Source organism: Myxocyprinus asiaticus, chromosome 22, assembly GCF_019703515.2.
Source record: "Myxocyprinus asiaticus isolate MX2 ecotype Aquarium Trade chromosome 22, UBuf_Myxa_2, whole genome shotgun sequence".
Classification (NCBI taxonomy): Eukaryota; Metazoa; Chordata; class Actinopteri; order Cypriniformes; family Catostomidae; genus Myxocyprinus; species Myxocyprinus asiaticus.
Window position 1 is genome coordinate 44,280,878 of NC_059365.1, and position 17,105 is coordinate 44,297,982.

At 37.5% G+C, this 17,105-nt stretch overlaps 1 protein-coding gene across 6 annotated transcripts in view; it reads left to right on the forward strand.

Annotated features, from left to right (window-relative positions):
- The window catches only part of LOC127413307 (myotilin-like), a 63,727-nt gene that overhangs the window by 13,097 nt on the left and 33,525 nt on the right, over positions 1–17,105 (forward strand). For 3 of the 6 annotated variants that reach the window (XM_051650330.1, XM_051650327.1, XM_051650326.1), the window contains exons 2-8: positions 5,197–5,249; positions 5,939–6,104; positions 6,807–6,863; positions 6,935–7,076; positions 8,678–8,701; positions 8,822–8,941; positions 10,512–10,668. In XM_051650330.1, coding sequence (XP_051506290.1) covers positions 5,242–5,249; positions 5,939–6,104; positions 6,807–6,863; positions 6,935–7,076; positions 8,678–8,701; positions 8,822–8,941; positions 10,512–10,668 — 674 coding nt within the window. In that variant the 5' untranslated portion in view covers positions 5,197–5,241. The remainder of the gene's footprint in view (positions 1–5,196; positions 5,250–5,938; positions 6,105–6,806; positions 6,864–6,934; positions 7,077–8,677; positions 8,702–8,821; positions 8,942–10,511; positions 10,669–17,105) is intronic. The other 3 variants (XM_051650331.1, XM_051650328.1, XM_051650329.1) reach the window with 2 other exon arrangements.

A 17,105-nucleotide genomic window follows, 5' to 3' on the forward strand; every position in this document is an offset into this window, starting at 1 on the left:
ATCAAGTTGTTGAGGTCATTTTGGTTGGGGTAGTATGGGTTTCTCTCCTCAGCTCCACCTCTGAAATTGTCATCTGGATCTACAATGTCTTCCTCGCTCTCTGACTTGCTGCTCTCTTTTAAAGATGGTACGGGGAGCTCATGGCAGTGTGGCACCGAGGCGATGCACGAAGGAAGGTCCGGATATGTGATAGCAGGTGCATTCTTGCCAGTCCGACGTTTGGAAGGGTCCACCATGCAGAAGTAGCAGTTGCTTGAGTGGTCAGTGGGTTCCCGCAAAATTCTTGGGATAGCGAATTTCATGGCTCTCTTTTCCCCTCTGTACCATCTTACAAAAATACATTTATTTCACCCACAACTAATGTGTAAGAGATTCTCGCAACATTTTTCATATATGATATATTTTTTCAATAACACTGAAAATTGTAAAACATTTTAAAATTAAAAACTTTTACAATTTTAAAAATGAATTTTTTTTATAACATAACATTCCGAGCAACAATTGTCCATTTTACCTTCCAAAGTTTTTTTGCAGTGCTCGCAGGTGAAATGAGGTGCCCAGGGTTTGTCTTGATCCCCGACAGGCATGCCGAAATATGCCTTGTAGGCCTCACTCATCTTAGCAGATGCTTCCATGGAGTACTTTTTCGCTCATGTCTTGATAAATTGGCCGCAGACATAGCAAAATGCGTCTGCTGGATGCTTGCAGATATGTATCCACTTAGGTAGCTGGAACTAAACTGAACTGGTGGGCTTAAGGCCCCTGTATTTATACTACTATTTATATTACTGGAAAGTTCTAGAAAGTTCTAGAAGTTACTCCAAGTTTACCCAGTACTGAATCTATCTGGAATGTTCTGGAAAATAGGTACATTTCAAAATATCACTGTCCTAGTCACAAAAGCAAAGTCTGTGGGGAATAATAGCCATTTTCTATACTTCTGAGGCATAAGCAATTAGGAAATAACACTTACTACCCAGCAACCAAAAAAATAAAAAAAAATAATGTGTAATTAGATCTTTATAATGACAGAGCAGGCTGCATATATTATAATACACAGAAATATTAGTTCACACTTTAAATATGTCTTATAAAATTATAGGGTTAATTACAAAAGCCTTTTGTGATATATTTGCGAAGTGAATGATCATTCCTGACTTTTACATTCATAACCGTCAAATCTGTAGGTCTAGTCACACAAATATTTCAACGCATTCTAAGCACAAATCAGATTTTGAAATTCCACTTCTGCAGAGGGTCGGAACTCCAAGCACCTTATTTTTGAAGAAAATTATCTGCAAAAATAGTACTTTTAAAGCTTCAAACCTAAATAAAATTGTAAACTGAGTAAAAAGTTTTTTTGGGAAATGAAATTAAGTACAAGTATTCCATTTAAATTGCACTTGAGTAAAGTACAGATCACCAAAAATAATATGAGGAGCTGCGCGTGCTGTTCAGCTCACTTCCCCAGTCATCATTCTCAAACCACAAGGATATTACTCGTTTACAATGATTAAACCAATTATTATCTGTAATCGGACACTGGGATGGAAAGGTTTCTTTATTCGAACATTTTTAAATGGATCTTACAGTGCATCCGGAAAGTATTCACAGCGCTTCACTTTTTCCACATTTTGTTATGTTACTGCCTTATTCCAAAATGGATTAAATTCATTATTTTCCTCAATTCTACAAACAATACCCCATAATGACAACGTGAAAGAAGTTTGTTTGAAATCTTTGCAAATTTATTAAAAATACAAAACGAAAAAAATCACATGTACATAAGTATTGCCTTTGCTCAATACTTTGTTGAAGCACCTTTGGCACCAATTACAGCCTCAAATCTTTTTGAGTATGATGCTACAAGCTTGGCACACCTATTTTTGGGCAGTTTCTCCCATTCTTCTTTGCTGGACCTCTCAAGATCCATCAGATTGGATGGGGAGTGTCGGTGCACAGCCATTTTCAGATCTCTCCAGAGATGTTCAATCGGGTTCAAGTCTGGGCTCTGGCTGGGCCACTCAAGGACATTCACAGAGTTGTCCCGGAGCCACTCCTTTGTTATCTTGGCTGTGTGCTTAGGGTCGTTGTCCTGTTGGAAGATGAACCTTCACCCCAGTCTGAGGTCCAGATTGCTCTGGAGCAGGTTTTCATCAAGGATGTCTCTGTACATTGCTGCATTCATCTTTCCCTCAATCCTGACAAGTCTCCCAGTTCCTGCCGCTGAAAAACATCCCCACAGCATGATGCTGCCACCACCATGCTTCACTGTAGGGATGGTATTGGCCAGGTGATGAGCGGTGCCTGGTTTCCTCCATACATGATGCTTGCCATTCAGGCCAAAGAGTTCAATCTTTGTTTCTCATGGTCTGAGAGTCCTTCAGGTGCCTTTTGGCAAACTCCAGGCGGGCTGTCATGTGCCTTTTACTGAGGAGTGGCTTCCGTCTGGCCACTCTACCATACAGGCCTTATTGGTGGAGTGCTGCAGAGATGGTTGTTCTTCTGGAAGTTTCTCCTCTCTCCACAGAGAAATGCTGGAGCTCTGTCAGAGTGACCATCGGGTTCTTGGTCACCTCCCTGACTAAGGCCCTTCTCCCCCGATCGCTCAGTTTGGCTAGGCGGTCAGCTCTAGGAAGAGTCCTGGTGGTTCCAAACTTCTTCCATTTACGGATGATGGAGGCCACTGTGCTCATTGGGACCTTCAATGCTGCAGAAGTTTTTCTGTATCCTTCCCCAGATCTGTGCCTCAATACAATCCTGTCTCGGAGGTCTACAGACAATTCCTTGGACTTCATGGCTTGGTTTGTGCTCTGATATGCACTGTTAACTGTGGGACCTTATATAGTCAGGTGTGTGCCTTTCCAAATCATGTCCAATCAACTGAATTTACCACAGGTGGACTCCAATCAAGTTGTAGAAACATCTCAAGGATGATTAGTGGAAACAGGATGCACCTGAGCTCAATTTTGAGTGTCACGGCAAAGGCTGTGAATACTTATGTACAAGTGATTTTTTCGTTTTTTATTTTTAATAAATTTGCAAAGATTTCAAACAAACTTCTTTCACATTGTCATTATGGGGTATTGTTTGTAGAATTTTGAGGAAAATAATGAATTTAATCCATTTTGGAATAAGGCTGTAACATAACAAAATGTGGAAAAAGTGAAGCGCTGTGAATATTTTCCGGATGCACTGTATTTTTGGGCAGTTTCTCCCATTCTTCTTTGCAGGACCTCTCAAGCTCCATCAGGTTGGATGGGGAGCGTTGGAGCACAGCCATTGTCAGATCTCTCCAGAGATGTTCAATCGGGTTCAAGTCTGTGCTCTGGCTGGGCCACTCAAGGACATTCACAGAGTTGTCCCGTAGCCACTCCTTTGTTATCTTAGCTGTGTGCTTAGGGTCGTTGTCCTGTTGGAAGATGAACCTTCACCCCAGTCTGAGGTCCAGAGCACTCTGGAGTGCAGCATGATGCTGCCACCACCATGCTTCGCTGTAGGGATGGTTTCCTCCAAGCATGACGCTTGCCATTCGGGCCAAAGAGTTCAGTCTTTGTTTCTCATGGTCTGAGAGTCCTTCAGGTGCCTTTTGGCAAACTCCAGGTGGGCTGTCATGTGCCTTTTACTGAGGAGTGGCTTCCGTCTGGCCATTCTACCATACAGGCCTGATTGGTGGAGTGCTGCAGAGATGGTTGTTCCTCTGGAAGTTTCTCCTCTCTCCACAGAGAAATGCTGGAGCTCTGTCAGAGTAACCATCGGGTTCTTAGTCACCTCCCTGACTAAGGCCCTCCTCCCCCGATTGCTCAGTTTGGCCGGGCGGTCAGCTCTAGGAAGAGTCCTGGTGGTTTCAAACTTCTTCCATTTACGGATGATGGAGGCCACTGTGCTCATTGGGACCTTCAATGCTGCAGAAATTTTTCTGTACCCTTCCCCAGATCTGAGCCTCGATACAATCCTGTCTCGGAGGTCTACAGACAATTCCTTGGACTTCATGGCTTGGTTTGTGCTCTGACATGCACTGTTAACTGTGGGACCTTATATAGACAGGTGTGTGCCTTTCCAAATCATGTTCAATCAACTGAATTTACCACAGGTGGACTCCAATCAAGTTGTAGAAACATCTCAAAGATGATCAGTGGAAACAGGATGCACCTGAGCTCAATTTTGAGTGACATGGCAAAGGCTGTGAATACTTATGTACAAGTGATTTTTTTGTATTTTTATTTTTTTTTTTTGAATAAATTTGCAAAGATTTCAAACAAACTTCTTTCACGTTGTCATTATGGGGTATGTTTTGTAGAATTTTGAGGAAAATAATGAATTTAATCCATTTTGGAATAAGGCTGTAACATAACAAAATGTGGAAAAAATGAAGCACTGTGAATACTTTCCGGATGCACTGTATGTCATACATGGAGATTAGGGTAACTTAACCCTAACATGAAAGCAATGTAATCATTATCATCTCAAATACTCTGTATAATCTTTACTCGGAATATAAGTTTTATTTTTCTCAGTTTTTTTATTGTGGCATACTGTATACCCCCGTCTTGTTCTAATGCTCTTTAATGTGTAAAGGTACTCTTGTTTGTACTATATTCTTACATTCCTCTAATAAAAAAACGTACTTCTGCTCTGTGAAGTGTTCCCTGCTCATATACATCCTGCTTAAAATAATAAAACAACATGACACCATTTTTCTTTGAGAATGATTGTACAGTGAGGTAGGTCTGTTTAGATTAAGTATTTGAGATGAATTGTACATAAAATAGTCCATAATAATTTCGCACTGTGGGCACTGTCATTGAAGTTGTTTTATGCTACTAAGCAAAGCTTCCGCTCTGCGAATGTGGAAGTTTGATAAAGACCTATAAGTAACCCTTTTATAGGTTAATTTCCCTGAAAACTGTTAACACTGTTTGTTTTACATCCTGGCCTGCCTGACACAGCTATTTTGGCTTGACCAATGGTGTGAATTTGGAGCTGGACTACCTGTTTTTACCATTGGCAGACAGGAAGTGTTCGGGAAACCTGTAACAACAAGAATGATTCCACACTTCAGCTTTAAAGACTGTGCATGTGTTGTTAACTGTGCATAAAGTCAAATTCTTCCTTTAGATAAAAAAAAAAAACCAATAATAATAATAATAAAAAAAATAAAACTCAATATTAGTCTTTTCCCTTTTTATGTTAAAGTGTCTCCTGCTGGGCTCATCAACACTCTCCGGATATACTGGAAACATGGCACAGTAAGAGACATTGTGGCTCAGAGAGATTGTATTGGAAACTGTAGGATAGTTCACCCAAAAATGAAAATTCTGTCATTACTTACTCATCTTAATGTCATTCCAAACCTCTGACATTCTTTCCTCCATAGCAAAAGAAGAAATTGAAGCCTGTGTTGATTGCTCTTTCATGCAATTAATTTTAAAGTGGACTGAAGCTTTCAAGGACACCTTAAAGTATAAAAGTGGTCTATATGACTTGCACTATATTCCAAGTCTTCATAAGCCATATGATAGCTGGTTGTAGGAAACATATACAGTTTTACATATAGACTACTATACGTTTATGGTGCTTGTGTGTACTATTTTTATATCATTGGAAAATAGCACTGAAATTTGTCCTTATGTGTTCCATGGAGGAAAGAATGTCATACAGGTTTGGAACAATATGAGGGTGAGCAAATGATGATTTTGTTTTTATTTGGGTGAACTATTCCTTTAAGTAGTTCCTCAGTATGCAACCTCATGAATAATTAATTTGATTAGCAATTAATTCTAAAGTTTGTGCGTATTTACACTAAAATCATTGCTTAATTGATCCTATGTACATTATAAATGTTTATACACTGTCTAGAACCATTATGTTGTCACACAGTGGTATACTTATTTTGACATAATCTTTATATACTGTAATTACATTCTTACTTTTCCAGGGTCCAGAAAAAAACCTCAACTATGTCCATGACTATCTCATCATGCTCGCGAGATACGTCCTCCTCCTCTTCTTCTTCATCTTCCTCTTCTACAATGCTACAGCAGAGACACTCCGGTTTAGTACAGCCTCTCTGCATTAGTCCTCGGATGGTAAGAACAAATGAGGTGACTGATTAGGTTATATACATTTTCAATACAAGTTAAGCTCATTTGACAGCATTTGTGGCATAATGCATGTTGTTTACCGCAAATATTAATTTTGACTTGTCCCTGCTTTTTAAAAATAAAAAGATCTGGGTTACAGTGAGGCACTTACAACTGAAGTGAATGAGGCCAATCCGTAAATGATCCAATACTCACTTTTTCAAAAGTATAGCCACAATACATTAACAATAAGCATGTTTACATGATTTTAGTGTGATAAAATTGCTTACTAACCTTTTCTGTGTTAAGTTATATACAATCAGTTTTTTTTTTTTTTTTTTTTTGAAGTATCAGTGATTCTTCTTTTTACATTGAACCCGGAATATCCCTTTAAGAAAACATTCTAATGTGCTCATTTGGTAGACTACTCAAAAACCTTGAGCAAGAAAGCCTTGCACTTGCACAATTTGTCTAGAAACTCATCAGTCTACAGTATATGTCCAACCATTTCTGGACACCCCATTTTAACCCTCCTATGGTCTTCGGTCATTTTTGACCGGAATCCCTTTTGCTGATTTAACATAAATGGTTTCCTTTACCTGAGCGGTAAAGGACTTTTCCTCCACTTAACATAAAATGTTTCGATAAGTCTAGGTGGTCGAAAAATAAAAACGACACCTTTTGTCCAGTGGTTTTTTTTTTCATCCTTTTTTCACTGTCTAGGTTCTGAGCCCAACCCAATGTTCAGGGAATGCTGGAGTATCTCCAACATTTGTCAAGGTAATGCAATACTTTTAATGAGTTTTTGAGTTTGAGCTCTTGTGGAGTGTTCTGTGGTTCTGTTTCTGCAGTGTCTTCATGATGTGAGCACAGTGAAGGGGCAGCTGGTGGTTCTGGAGTGTAGAATTAGAGGAACTCCTCCACTGCAGGTCTCTTGGTACAAAGAGCATGAGCAAATCATCGACTCGGCAGATTTTCGCATTCTTAGAAAGAGTGAGTGAAAGCCGCACACAGCTGAAATTGATTATATTTCATGTGCAGTTTGATACATTTCTTGTTTAAAGCAATAGTTAAAAAAAATGCACATTTATTAACTCACTCTGATGTCATTCCAAACCCATATGCTGTTTTTTTTTTTTTTATGGAACACAAAAACTGAAATTGTGGAAGAATCTAGCTCTTGCCCTAAAACAACAGTTCATAGTGACCACATCTATCAAGCTCCAAAACAGGAACAGACACAAAGTCGTTATCACTAAAACATCTACCTCACCACCGAAGCTCATGTCTAGTCCACGTTTGCAAAAATAACAACAGAATAACCAGGGAAGTCTCCAGTGAGGCTTCACCATAGTGATATTTTTCCTGCACCATGACTGCAATATGTTTTCTTTTACGTATCTTATACTTCAAATATACTGTATATATACTACTATCATATTCATACTTTAGGTCCTCTAATCCAACCCCATTACTGAACCTAACCAATTATCAATAATTTAAAACAGACAGGTACTGTAAACTTAGTCACAATAATTTATTTATGACAAAAATGCACTATAAACACATTCAAAACGACTTATGCTGCATTCAGAGTCTTCCGAAGTCACAAGACATGACTGACGTCACAGCTGTCGCGACACTTCTTGAAGTGGCAATTTTTTCATGTTTAAATGAGTGCAAAGTCTTTTTAGCAAATCTGTCCACTAGGCGGCCATCTTTGGAACGCTCTCGGGCAGGCTGGGCAGTTATTTTTCTATGTAAGCAAGCGGCGTACAAGTGCAGCTCCTATCAACTTGAATAAGGAAAGACCGAAATCTCCAAAAATGGTTGGTCAAGATTATGATCAAAGAGCATATTCCAAATCAGCAGTAAAATCTGACAACACTTGTGTCATAAATTGTGCATCTTTACCTCAGAGTACGCTTAAACCCTCAATTTTCCTGGCTTGTCTAGCTAATGCGCATGCATGTTCTCGAGTTGATTGATAAGCAATGTTTGTATCTAAAAGGTGATTGGCTCTTTTACCTGTGTTGCGGGACTTCCTTTTCTACATCCGTTGATTGTTGGGCGTCCCAATTTCTCCCATTTATTTTAATAGAAATGGCCCATCTCTGCTAAATAGTCTACTTTTGTGAAAATATTTATGGTGCTTTTCTCATTTTTGGAGCTGCAACTCATTCTGAAAACTCCCTTTGTGTCCCAATGCAAACAAAATAAAATAAAACGATAAAGCAATGAGTAATTGATGATAGAATCTTCAAATCTTTTTATTTAAAAAGGTATTTTAAACCATTTTTATTAAATTTTTTAAAATGGGTAAAGTAATGAAATGTCCCTAAACTAGTTGAATACGGCATCAGAGTGAAATTTATCATATGGATCAACAACAATATTTGGTGGTGCAGGCAAAAAGTCCCTCCAGTAACATTTTGTCCTAACTATTTTGAAATAATGTTTTAAAATCTGAGGGTGAGTAAATAATGACAGAATTTTCATTTTGCGTTAACTATTATGAGAGTAATAGGGATGAGATCATATTACTGTACAGGCCAGTAATCTTAAACTACTTATTGGATTTCTGTCCTTTTCAGAGGCAAGTTCAGCTTCTGTTCCTGGTAAGTAGACTTTTGTCTGTGACTGGTGCATAAATGGATGGACCTTTTCTTCTTTTGAGTGATAAATGTATTATAATTTTTTTAATTTTAAACTTTTAACTTTTCTGTGTTTTGCTGCAGAGGAATTATGCACCCTAGTTATAACAGAGGCTTATCCGGAAGATTCTGGTATATTTAAATGTATGGCATCAAATCGGTTTGGGACAGTGTCATGCAGTGCCGTGCTTGAAGTTTATACAGGTAATTTCTTGAAAGAGTCCATTACAAATCCATTTAAATAAGTTTAGTCATGACATCTCACTGAATAAGTTTTAAAGCATTATGATGGATAAGACAAGTTAATAATAATCATAATAATAATAAGTATTATTATTACTGTGGATAAGACAAGTTAGTAGATTTGGTCTTGGTGGACTAGATCTGCTTACGCTGCAGCAGCTGAAGTCAGAAGTTTACATACACCTTAGCCAAATACATTTAAACTCAGTTTTTCACAATTCCTGACATTTAATCGTAGAACACATTCCCTGTTTTAGGTCAGTTGGGATCACTACTTTATTTTAAGAATGTGAAATATCAGAATAATAGTAGAGATAATGATTTATTTCAGCTTTTATTTCTTTCATCACATTCCCAGTGGGTCAGAAGTTTACATAAAATTGTGATATGTCCTAGTGTGATTATTATACTGCAAAAGGCTGCGATTTAATTAAATATATAATCTGCATGTTCTGTGCACTTCAAAATGAATGTGTGTAATAAATTCAGAAAAAATAACCATTCAATAACCACAATATACATCATGACCTCTCATGTGTTTTTGCTTAAATATTACACCCGTTGGGCACATAAAATGTCCTGGAAATGTCCTGGAAAATTGTGCCTTAAAACTAGTGGGAACCCAGGATAATCTCCATTGATAGCTACTAGCCATGATTTATGTGACAGTTAATCAATATAATCATGTAACAATACTTACATGTGCTATAATTTAATGACACCTACATCCAAATCCTGACGAGAACCTCATTTTCCATGAGTATAAAAGGAGCGTGTCACTGTCATAGCAAAATGCCTTACATAAAACAAGGATGCAGTTAATGCACAAAAAAAGTTAGTCCATATTTCTGTTGTTCTAGTTCATTGCATACAGCCCATTTACCCTACCAACTTCTTATGAATGTGATTTCTTTGTTTATAATGCTGGTACTTGACAGGGAATGGACTACATAATAGGACCTAGACTGTGAAATATCGGCGAAAAACCTTAGAATTAAATTGCACTTGGCCCAGCCCATTAACGCTTTGCGCACCCAATTTCAACAAACCAACTTTTGTCTGGACTTAGCGCATGCTTACACAAAAATACCAAAACATCATAGCCATGCCCATTGACTTTGTGTGTATGACTTATCGCATAGCGCTTAGCGCTAGCTCTCTTAAAATAAGGCCTGCTGTGTTCTACATGAAAGAGATTCTGCTGCTGCTCAATAAGACACATACAATCACCTTGAAGCAGATCTAGACAGCTGAACTAAGTCATGTATCTTAACTTTGCTACTATTTTTACAAATTTATAACATACTAACACAGAGAAAGGGCACAATGCTTTATTCACTTGATACAACATGTAATGTACACAAAAGGCATTGATCCATGAACAAGTTGTGCTTTTTCAGTTGCTCTCAAGTGAAAATTTACCATTTATAGATTTGTAAGACTTCTGAAAACAAATCAGAAAAAAAAATCAAAGGAAGGAAAACCAAAACAAGAAATGTTTAGTAATAGGCTATCATTATGTTCTTTCAAGATCTAGAGGAGGTTTTGGGAGATGAGGATGAGCCTTCTTCTATAAGCTCAGCAGGACTAGAGCAGGATGACCTTCCATTGATCCTACAGGACACACTTATTCCCCCTCCAGAATGGCCTGACAGTTCTGAGGAAGAGACCGCTGCCCCTTTAGCAGGGTAGGAGATTTTTTGATTTTTCTGAATTTTAAATGTAGTAGTCAATATGCAAATCTAAAGCACTGAGTTAAAATTTAGGCTTCAAAACACACATGCACACAAACACCACATTCATCTTGTGAGGACCCTAAGCAAAACTTTGTGGTGAGGCCACAGTCATAAAAAATTAATTTGATTATTCCTCTAAAATGGCTTAACACAGTGCAATGTAATGATATCAGTTAAGTTTATATTAATGACAAAGGTTTTGAAATTTTATTTGGACATAAAGTCAAGCGTTAAAGGGATAGTTCACCCAAAAATGAAAATTCGTATCATTTACCCTCATTAAAGTCAGTGTAACAAGGTTTAAAATAGGCAAGGAGGAGGCGGGAACCAGCTGAACAGTCAAAATAATGTTTAATGAAAACTTAAAAAGACATAAACATAAACACACACGGCAGCTGCGTGTGGCTCTCTCTCTCCCGAACTGCCGCATCCGGCTCGGCTTTATCCCTCTCCTTGGCTGATTAGCCCGATTGGGGGCTGGCCGTGCGCACTTACGGCCCGGCCCCGCCCTCCTCCTCGTCACAGTCAGCAATAAGTAATACATAAAAATACAGTGGTTTAATTAATGTCTTCTGAAGCGATCTAGTTGGTTTTGGGTGAGAACAGACCAAAACCTTTTTTACTTTACACCTTGTCATTGCAGTCTGTAGGCACGATCATGATTTCAAGCTTGATTACACTTCCTAGCACTTGACACATATGCAGAGTGCAAGATGGCACTATAGGAAGTGTAATCGAACTTAAAATCATGATCGTGCCTAGAGACTACTATGACAAGATCTACAGTGAATAGGGAGTTACATTTTGGTCTGTTCTCACACAAAACCAACTAGATCACTTCAGAAAACATTGATTAAACCACTGGAGTCTTATGGATTACTTTTAAGCTGACTTTATCTCCTTTTTGGAGTTCTGTCCACCATTCACTTGCATTGTATGGACCTACACAGCTGAGATATTCTTCTAAAAATCTTTGTTTTTGTTCTGCAGAAGAAAGAAAGTCATACACATCTGGTATAGCTTGAGGGTGGGTAAACAATGAGAGAATTTTAATTTTTGGGTGAACTAACCCTTTATGCACATTAGAAACAACAAAAGTTGTGCCAAAGTTGAAAGTACAGTTGAAACTACAACTGTATAAAAATATATAGTTGTCTATAAACTATAAGAACTATAATAGCACCTTACAAATGTGAGTTTAAAGCAGAGACTATTTAGCAGAGACGGGGCCACTTCTATTAAAATGAATGGGAGAAATTGGAACACCCAACGGTCAACAGATGTAGAAAGGAAGTCCCGCCTTACAGGTAAAAGAGCCAATCTCCCTTTTAGATACATATATCACCTGTCAATCAAATTGAGAACACGCATGCGCATTAGCTATTCAAGTTTGCAAATTGTATTTTAGCATAATCTGAGGTAAAGAAGCACATTTTATGGTAAATGGTCTGCACTTATATAGTGCTTTTTTTAAACCTTAGTGGTGCCAAAGCACTTTATACTGTGACTCATTCACCCATTCACACACACACACTCACACACCAATGACGACAGAGCTGCCATGCAAGGTGCTAGCTTGTCATTGGGAGCAACTTGGGGTTCAGTGTCTTGCCCAAGGACACTTCGGCATGTGGAGTCATGTGGGCCAGGAATTGAAATGCCAACCCTGCAATTAGTGGCCAACCCTCTCTACCACCTGAGCCACAGCCACCCCCATTTGATGATTCTGGTGTTGTCAGATTTTACTGCTGATTTGAGATATGTTCTTTGATCATAATCTTGACCAACTGTTTTGGAGATTTCTGTCTTTCCCCATTCAAGTATGTAGGAGCTGCTCTTACATGCCGCTTCTTTACATAGAACAGGGGTTCTCAACGGGGGCAGTACCGCCCACCAGGGGGCATACAAATGATGGCCGGGGGCACTGAGAGCAAATTAGTAGAGAGGGGGCGTTAGGTTACAAATGGGGGGCGTTTATCAGTCATAATAATCAAATCTATCATCAAGTTCCTCTTTACATTAAAACGTTTATCTAGACTTGCCGTATATCAGTTGGCTCTCAATTATACAGGTTGGTAAGCATTTATACCGTGGTTCATCTAATTTTGAAGTCTAGCGACACATCTGAAGTATCTGGTTTAGCAGCATCAAATACACAGGTGGAGACACAACCTCAGCTAATGCACCTGTATGGCTCTGTAAATGGATACTTCTCAATGGACAGAGCAGCACGAGCACAAAGCTCTTAAAGCTCAAGCTCTTAATCTCGCAGCTTTCGAGAATCACATATAAGTGTTGAACTGAGTGGCAACATGTTTGAAATGCATTTGATACATCACTTCCATCAGCTGTTAACTGGCGAATGCTTCTGTGTGGTAATTAACCATTAAGTGTTCCATTTAGGATGATAATACACTTTGAAAAATGTATACACTACATGGTTGAGTGCATAGTGTATTCTGTAAGTGCGTCATTTGGAGCATGCCTTGTTGATGAGAGAGGCCAACGGAGAATGGTCAGACTGGTTCGAGCTAACAGAAAGGCTACAGTAACTCAGATAACCCCTCTGTACAATTGTAGTGAGCAGAATAGCATCTCAGAATGCACAACATCAAACCTTGAGGCGAATGGGCTACAACAGCAGATAACCACGTCGGGTACTTTATTAGGACCATAGTGTTCCTAATGCTATAAGGGTAAACCACACAAAATAGACAACACTTACACAAATCATATGTTTTTAGAAGGAGTTAAAATCTACATTTAAAATGTATAAAGTGCTCAGTGGAACTGGCTTAAAGAGTTAGTTGAAAATTCTTTCATGATTTAATACCTTTAAGCCATCCCAGATGTGTATGACTTTCCTTCTTCAGCAGAACAGAATTGAAGATTTTTATAAACACATTTCAGCTCTTTTGTCCATACAATGTAAGTGAATGGACGGCATTAGACTGCTGGCAATTTGACATTCCAAAAAGGCATATTTAGGCAGCATAAAAGTAATCCACATGACTCCAGTCGATCAATTAATGTCTTCAGAAGCAAATTGATAGGTCTGTGTAAAAATAAATCGATAATTAAAATTTTATTAGCAACATTTAAAATCGCATTGCCAGCATCAGTGACATAAACGCAATAGTGCGGAAGCGCTTTGTATACAACAGAGGAACGAACGTCATTCAGTTCTGCAGAAGAAGGAAAGTCATACACATCTGGGATGGCTTAAAGGTAAGTAAATCATGAGAGAATTTTCATTTTTGGGTGAACTAACCCTTTAAGTACAGTACACATACTTCTGGTTGGGAATCACTGAGCCAGACAAATAAGTCTACAAAAACCATTTCAATGTATTCTTTTTTCCTTTCATTTTAACTGGAAATTAGTGAGCAACTAGAACATGACATTAAAGTATTTTTGTGAAACAAAAAATTTATAAATAAATAAATGCACAAAGAATTAAAAACATTTAGCAAAATGCATTTTGTAAAACAATTTCTTATTATAAATGTGCCATAATTTAAGATAACAAAGAGTGAGCACTTAATTCTAATGCCTGTTCCAAAAGATTTTAACCCCATAAAGAATTAATTTCAAAATCATAAGGCAGGATTCTAAAATTACACCCGCTTAATCTATGTGCATTATCCTAATGTTGAATGGGTGTTTGTTCAGGAATGGTGGAGTATTTTGGGGGCATGTGCCTCTTGCTCTCATGACTCACATAGTTTTCTATAGATAAACAGTTTCCATCGTTAAGGAGCAGGACTTCATTGAGTGAACGGATGCCAGAGAATAGCACGACTCAAGCCATACAAATCAGTTTAACACACAGTTTAACTGCCTGACAAGAGAAGTCATTTTAAAGAGCAGGTAAGCACAATTAGTTAAAATCTTTATCAATATTTTAAACTTTTCTTACACGTTTTTGTAACCAGAAACTGAATACATCTTTTCCAATGGCTCTTTTATTTTTTGCTGCTTAATCATTCTATCAAAGCTTAGCCAGTCATTCTATTCCCTTGCTTTGTTTAGTTAATAAAATGTGTTTGTTGCTTAAAAAGATCTAGACTCTATTGGTTTGATCTCTGGAGGTCATACAGTTTGACTTTACTATTCACTATATTTAGTGAGATATATATATATATATATATATATATATATATATATATATATATATATATATATATATATATATATCACTGAAGCTACAGGTCAAAAAGTCCACATTGGCCACATTTAAAATCTGAAAATGATAAGAAACCTATGTAAAATAATTAAGATATATTTAAGATTCTGCACTATTTCTACAGTATATGTCACTAATTTGTTCAATGACTGATAAGCTTTAATAGAATGATTAAACAGAAAAAAATAAAAAAATAAAATAAAAGAGTAATTGGAAAAGATGTTGCATGATTCTTTTTTTTTTTTTTTTTTTTTTACTTTTTGTAAGTCACTTTGGATAAAAGTATCTGCCAAATTAATGAAAATGTAAATAAGACAAGTAATTTTTATTTGTATAGTGCTTTTCACAACAAGCATCGTTTCAAAGCAGCTTTACAGAAAATCATGCATTAACAGAAAATGAAACTGTAATATATATAAAATCTTAGTCATCATTGTGTAGTTTGATTAAATATGATTGTAAATTGTGTATAAAAATAAATAATTTAATAATAATTGTATTCAGAACCCCAGTGAGCAAGAGGGCGACTGTGGCAAGGAACACAAAACTCCATAAGATGTTGGTTAATGGAGAAAAATAACATTGGGAGAAACCAGGCTCACTGTGGGGGCCAGTTCCCCTCTTGCTAAGCAGCATCAATATAATGCCAGTATTATTTATTTGTGTGCAGTGCAAGTCATGGTTTAAAATTAGTAAATTAATTAAGTGTTAAGGGCCAGTGTTTAAACAAAGATTTTGTATGAACTGTAAGATTAATGACCCTTGTCTTTGAAGTCCATTCTGGATTAACTGCAGAAGTTCATATAGATGCATTGTCGTTTGTTAGTTGGCTGATGAAAGCTTTTGTTGGCAAGTTACTGATAGTCTATGTATTCTATTTTAAGAGTATAGACCATCATTAGTCCAAGGTGATGAAGGCAGAGATCAGTGAGGTTCATCGCAGTTCAACCGGCAGGTCATTTTGGTGAGGTCTATCCTAAATCCAAGGTTCAGGCAGTGGCATATGAAGTATCCCATGCCTTATGGTTGGAGTTGGCATCAGTTCATCCTCTAAAGTCCATCGTAATAGACTGAAGTGATTTCTGGCTGGCACCGGCTGCATTTAGTCGTCATCACTCAGAGACACGTGGCAGTGGAGTCTGACACCAAGCAAGAATGGAGCTGGATCTGGCCGGCTCTGGTGAGACAGGGAAACAAATAGAATAATATTAGCATAGATTCCATTAAATCTTTTGCAGTTATAGATTATGATAAATGTTTCTGGTTCTGGCAGACCTAACTAATGTAGCCTAATTGTGAGTTGATGGATAAGTTAGGTGTATGCTTGGCTAAACAGATGAGTCTTTAGTCTAGACTTAAACTGAGTGAGTGTGTCTGCATCCTGAACAGTGTTAGGGAGACTATTCCATAGTGTAGGAGCCAAATAGGAAAAGGATCTAGCTCCTTTTGTTGATTTTGATATTCTAGGATCTATTAACAGGCCAGAATTTTGTGATCATAATGAACGTGATGGAATATAGCATAGTAGAAGGTCACTTAAGTACTGAGGAGCTAGACCATTCAAAGCTTCGTACAGAGTTAACAACATTTAATTAATAAATTAATTAATCATTAATATGAAATTTAACAGATAGCCAAAGTAACGACAATAAAATAGGGCTAATTTGATAATATGATAAATTGAAGTTTATTTATTGAACTTGCAGGACATCCTCCCAGTAATGCATTACAATCATCTAGTCTTGAGGTCATGAACGCATGAATTCCTTTTTCAGCATCAGCAACAGAGAGCATGTGTCGTAACAGCAATATTTCTGAGGTGGAAGAATGCTGTTCTACAAACAATGGAAATTTGATTTTCAAAGGACAGATTGGTATAAAAAATAACACCTAAGTTCTTCGCTGTTGAAGACGATGTAACAATACATCCATCGGGAGTCAAATTATATTTTGGCTGCTTATTTTTAGAAGTTTATGGTCCAATAATTAGTACCTCTGTTTTGTCATAATTGAGTAGAAGGAAATTTCTGGCCATCCAGTCTTTTATTTCATTTATACACTCTGCTAATTTGGAGAATTGTGAAATTTAATCGGGTTTCGAAGAAATATAAAGTTGGGTATTGTCGGCATAACAGTGGAAACTTATTCCACGAGTCCTGATTATATCTCCTAGGGGAAGCATATATAAGGAGAAAAGCAGAGG